Source organism: Sinohyriopsis cumingii, unplaced genomic scaffold, assembly GCF_028554795.1.
Source record: "Sinohyriopsis cumingii isolate HCF-2022 unplaced genomic scaffold, ASM2855479v2 utg001947l, whole genome shotgun sequence".
Taxonomy (NCBI): Eukaryota; Metazoa; Mollusca; class Bivalvia; order Unionida; family Unionidae; genus Sinohyriopsis; species Sinohyriopsis cumingii.
Window position 1 is genome coordinate 182,747 of NW_028316089.1, and position 6,119 is coordinate 188,865.

At 35.1% G+C, this 6,119-nt stretch overlaps 1 protein-coding gene across 1 annotated transcript; it reads left to right on the forward strand.

Moving 5' to 3' along the window:
• The first annotated feature begins 422 nt into the window (after positions 1 to 422).
• On the forward strand, positions 423 to 2,769 carry LOC149771333 (sex peptide receptor-like). Its single transcript, XM_089948625.1, has one exon. The coding sequence runs from the start codon at positions 1,262 to 1,264 to the stop codon at positions 2,576 to 2,578; it is 1,317 nt and encodes a 438-aa protein (XP_089804751.1). The 5' UTR covers positions 423 to 1,261; the 3' UTR covers positions 2,579 to 2,769.
• Positions 2,770 to 6,119: the final 3,350 nt, after the last annotated feature.

Below are 6,119 nucleotides of genomic sequence, written 5' to 3' on the forward strand. Positions count from 1 at the left end.
TTAATTGGACCATAATAATTATTTTCTGCATTTAGTGACTCCAATAATTGCTTATTTTCTCCGTTTTTGGCAAGTGTGGTGTGTGTTTTCCACCGGAGGACAGAGGGGTATGTTCATTATAAGTATTAACAAATATAAAAGTATCTTATACAATTTTGTTGGGCTTTTCAAGTCTCTATTCAAATGTATACATTGAAATACAATAATTTTCGCATATATAAAATGTTTCTACTATCCCATAGTGTTGTATGAGTAAGTGCGGAATATGAACAGTGTCTTCTTTTCCTAGTCTTAACAGGAAAGAAAATGTGATCATAACATCAAAACCGATTTCAATTGTCTCGTTTCTTATTATCCTGCAACGGTATATGCGTCGTTATTTAAAACGACAATCAGCTTTCCGCTGCGCATTGAAAATTCGCTACTGCAGCTAACTGGACTATTAACCAGCTGTGTTTCCAATATATTGCAACAAATACATTTTCAGTTAGAAATATCTATATTTGACGCTTAATGTGATCGCAATTTTTCAAAGGCAACCAAATGACTTAACGGTTTAATTCAAAATTATGACGGAAATATTATTTCGATAGTGTGCAAACACTTTTCATTAACTGTGAGCAAACACTGTTTATTTTGTACACGATGACTTGAAAGGAGAGAGTGGATAAGGGGAAGATATTGTTTATATGATAGTGAACAAAACGCGCTACTACCTGGTTCAATATGGTTGATTGAACAATGTTTGAAATCTTAGTTGTAATGGAATTCAAGCACATATGATGTTTTAATTTTTAAAAAAGTGTATTCGCACATAATATTGACAATTTCATCTGCAGGAACAACGATGTAAATTCTTCATTTTCATTCCAGAAAACACAAATGATAGAAACGGTTAATGCTCTTCACTGGAAGCTATCTGCATCATCATTTGTTTTGTGTTGTTTCAAAGAAACTTAACTTGACGTCGTTAATTACAACTTTCTCAGAAATACTTCAACCTTCCACAGTGCTACAAAGGTGTAGAAAACCTTTTCCGTGGTTATCCGACCTTTCATAAACTTTGGAAGCCCGTTTGTATTTGGTGGCTCAACGGTCTTCTTCTGGCAATTATTTACATTCTTCAAAAAGAAATAGCTGTTATCACAATTTTTTCTTTTTCTTTTAAATAGATTTCTTATTACAAGCACTTTTCATTTAACCCATTTTTTAATGGTTCTATTTTTTAATGGTTCTGTTTTTTAATGGTTACTAGCTCATCATGGCGGATTACTATAATTATTTGGATGAAGACTACTACAATTCTCTGGATAATGGAACTTCTTCCCTGAACAGAAGTACAAACTTTACAAGATTCAACTTCTCATACGGTTTACAAACGAACTATCATGGACTTTCGGAGTTCTACTACCACAAGATATTTTCCTTTGAAGTCCCAATCCTAGGCTACTTGCTTCCCGCATTGATTTTTCTTATGACTTTGATGAACTGTTTCGTGGTTGGAATTTTTTTAAGGAAATGTAAAAAGAAGTCCACTACCATTTTGTTTCTGAGCATTGCTATTTCAGACACGTTGACGGGTCTTGCCGCGGTTCCAGGGTCTCTCCTCGTCTACGGATCAGAAAGAGAATTCTTAACTGTGCGCTCGTGCCGTTTGATATTTATGTTACGACTGTACGTCTTTCCCGTGTTCCACACTGTCTCAATTTGGCAAACCTTGGCAATGGGCTTCCAGAGATACATGTGCGTTTGTCATCCATTTTCCTGCCGATTCTGGTGTACGATTAAGAAAACTGTAGCTGCCATTGCCGTTTTCTATATTATGGCACTCTGCGTCCATTCTTTCCATCTGGTGGAGGAGAAAACGCACGAATTAGCAACGATTTCGCTCTGCGCTTGGATGATAGAGAAACCATGTACTCGCTCTTGTGCTTACATGTGGATAACGTTGCTTCTTATCCACATATTCCCATGTGCGCTTCTGGCATTTATGACAGCAACGACGATATACACGATGAGAAAATCGACAATGAAAATGGAGAACATTAACTGCAACAAAGAGAGTGAAAATAGTCGCTGGTCACGTGACCGCCAGATTAACATCATGGTAGTGAGTATTGCAATAGCTTTCCTGATACCCGAATGTTCAAATGGCATCTTTTACCTCGTGTTTATTCTAAATGAGTACATCAAAGGAGCAATTCTTCCTCATAAGATAAGTCGTCTTGCTTCCGCTATATACATGGTCCTTTTGGTGGTGAGTTTTAACTTTAATTTCTGGGTGTACTGCTGTATGATGAAAGGTTTCAGGAGAACAGTTATTCGGTTCTTCACGTTCTTCTACATCAAGCGGGAATTTCAGCGTCTGCGCAGTCTGTCAAGTGGTCGTTCATCTATCCGTTCTTCACGATCATCTACATCCAACTCAACAAGTTATCGTCTGACCACACAACTGTCCCTTAAAGGTGACGACGTTTTCTTGCCAAGCGATGAATCTAGCATTTCTAACAGCAACCATATCCCTTGTCATGATCACTCGTTAAGATCAAAAGTAGACGTTCGTTCGAGTATTCTTTGAGGCGATTAAAATCGGTCTTTTGAAATGTAAATATAATTTGATACAGTACATCTTTATTAGAAAAGGACCAAAGAAGCATACCATTAGTGCCAAAGGACTCGGAATTCTATCGTGTATTTTTCAAAAGCTAAGATTGTACTTTACACATACATTGAAATTATATTCATGTTAAATATAGTAGTGTAATCTCAGTTATTTTGTACTTGTCAATTTTTATTTATGACGCATCTATCTCTCTTCCTCCATATGTTTTTTGAATGAAGGTTATGTCAGCGCTTCTGAGCAATTACTGTTCTACGTCCGTTAGTAGTACAACTGATGAATATGAAAATGTGTTTCTTCAACACCATAGCTCTAGATCTCGAGTTCTCATAGTTTATGTTGCATAACTATTGATTGAAACCGTATCATTGGATATCCTTTCTCCCTCATTTTCTAGTAGCAGTAGTGTTAGTAGTAGTATTAATGGTAGTGGTAGTAGTAGCTGTTGCAGTAGCAGCAACAACAGAAGCAGCATTAGGAAAAAAGCATAAGAAGTGACACATGAAACATCAACTGCTACAACAGAGGCAGTAGTAGTAGTTTTATAATCACGCTATTAATTTGCTAAATCAACAGGAGTTGTCTTTGCTGAAATATTTTTAGATGACTTCAAATTCGGACGCATTCTGTCGTCGTTGCTTAAAAATTATAGCTGTCTCACTTATTTACACAATGATATTTTAACGGATCACTACTGTGGCAGCCTTAACATGTCACGTCTGCTAGATTGAACATTATCATAAACTACGATCATTGACGGAATGTATTTTCCGTCTGCCCGTCTATTCGTCTATTTGTTTCTGTACCTGCATTTGTTTCTCCCAAATTGAACTTTAAATGACATTTTCCTTGGAAAAATGAAGAAATATTCTCCTTCCCCAAAAATTTACTGTTTACTTTTGTATGATATAGATCAACCGAGTTTACATCTGTTGTTTCTCCTGAAAAATGAATACTTTGCTGCACTCTTTCTTTGTAGGTTTTGTGGGGTTTTATATTTTTTGCAGTTCTTTTTCTTTCCTTTATTTTTCTCGTTCTTGTTGTTTTTATTGTTTATTGTGGGGTATTTTTTTTCTCCAATTAATCCAAGTAATGTTTCATTATCTTGCAGGTAAAAAAAAAAATTTAAATGTGTGGGTGTGTGTGCGTTGTAAATATTAGCGTAACTTTAAAAATTGTTCAGTCGTATCGCTAAGATTCCTACAGTATGGCTTAAATTCCACTCCAGTGCCAACTGATCGCTCGGCTTATTCTTTCCTATCGATCAGCTATTTGCTTAAAACTTTTGACCAAAGATAATGTGTGTGTGTGTGTGTGTGTGAGTGTCTGTTTACGTTTATATCGAAACTTGAAGTCTTGAAGGAAATTTCTCAGAAACTTTATTTTATTACTTTGGAATAATATGTCTTAATTGAATCTTAACTGTTAGAAAATAATACTAGAGCGATTTTTCTTTTGGGAAAGAAGATCTTGTAAATGGTCCTTTTTTCCTGGGGGGAGAAACGGGGTCAGAACAAAATCGGTATTTATTTTAACATACAGTATAATAGTTTATCCCATTGGACGATAATGGATCTAATGTATATGTCAGTTTATCCCATTGGACGATAATGGATTTAATGTATATGTCATTTTATCTCATTGGACGACAATGGATCTAATGTATTTGTCAGTTTATCCCATTGGACGATAATGTATTTAATGTATATGTCAGTTTATCCCATTGGACTATAATGGATCTAATGTATATGTCAGTTTATCCCATTGGACGATAATGGATCTAATGTATATGTCAGTTTATTCCATTGGACGATAATGGATCTAATGTATATGTCAGTTTATTCCATTGGACGATAATGGATCTAATGTATATGTCAGTTTATCCCATTGGACGATAATGGATCTAATGTATTTGTCAGTTTATCCCACTGGACGATAATGGATCTAATGTATATGTCAGTTTATTCCATTGGACGATAATGGATCTAATGTATATGTCAGTTTATCCCATTGGACGATAATGGATCTAATGTATTTGTCAGTTTGTCCCATTGGACGATAATGGATCTAATGAATTTGTCAGTTTATCCCATTGGACGATAATGGATCTAATGTATATGTCAGTTTATCCCATTGGACGATAATGGATCTAATGTATCTGTCAGTTTATCCCATTGGATGATAATGTATTTAATGTATATGTCAGTTTATCCCATTGGACGATAATGGATCTAATGTATATGTCAGTTTATTCCATTGGACGATAATGGATCTAATGTATATGTCAGTTTATCCCATTGGACGATAATGGATCTAATGTATATGTCAGTTTATCCCATTGGACGATAATGGATCTAATGTATATGTCAGTTTATCCCATTGGACGATAATGGATCTAATGTATATGTCAGTTTATTCCATTGGACGATAATGGATCTAATGTATATGTCAGTTTATTCCATTGGACGATAATGGATCTAATGTATTTGTCAGTTTATCCCATTGGACGATAATGGATCTAATGTATATGTCAGTTTATCCCATTGCACGATAATGGATCTAATGTATATGTCAGTTTATCCCATTGGACGATAATGTATTTAATGTATATGTCAGTTTATCCCATTGGACGATAATGGATCTAATGTATCTGTCAGTTTATCCCATTGGACGATAATGTATTTAATGTATATGTCAGTTTATCCCATTGGACTATAATGGATCTAATGTATATGTCAGTTTATCCCATTGGGCGATAATGGATCTAATGTATATGTCAGTTTATTCCATTGGACGATAATGTATTTATTGTATATGTCAGTTTATCCCATTGGACGATAATGGATCTAATGTATATGTCAGTTTATCCTATTGGACGATAATGGATCTAATGTAGGTTTCTCACGTACACTCAGACGAATATCCTATTTGGCCCTGTCATCGAAATATTTTACATTGTCACAGATTGTCTCTTCCTTAGCCATCCTTTACATATTACATTGTCACAGATTGTCTCTTCCTTAGTCATCCTTTACACATTACATTGTCACAGATTGTCTCATCCTTAGTCGTCCTTTACATATTACATTGTCACAGATTGTCTCTTCCTTAGTCGTCCGTTACATATTACATTGTCATATATTCTCTTATCCTTAGTCATCCTTTTAATATTACATAGTCACAAATTGTCTCTTCCTTAGTCATCCTTTACACATTACATTGTCACAGATTGTCTCTTCCTTAGTCATCCTTTACACATTACATTGTCACAGATTGTCTCTTCCTTAGCCATCCTTTACATATTACATTGTCACAGATTGTCTCTTCCTTAGTCATCCTTTACACATTACATTGTCACAGATTGTCTCATCCTTAGTCATCCTTTACATATTACATTGTCACAGATTGTCTCTTCCTTAGTCGTCCGTTACATATTACATTGTCACAGATTGTCTCTTCCTTAGTCGTCCGTTACATATTACATTGTCATATATTCTCT

Excerpts from the sequence above, each read along its gene's own strand:
- LOC149771333 (XM_089948625.1), top strand. The coding sequence starts at position 1,262 with ATGGCGGATTACTATAATTATTTGGATGAAGACTACTACAATTCTCTG.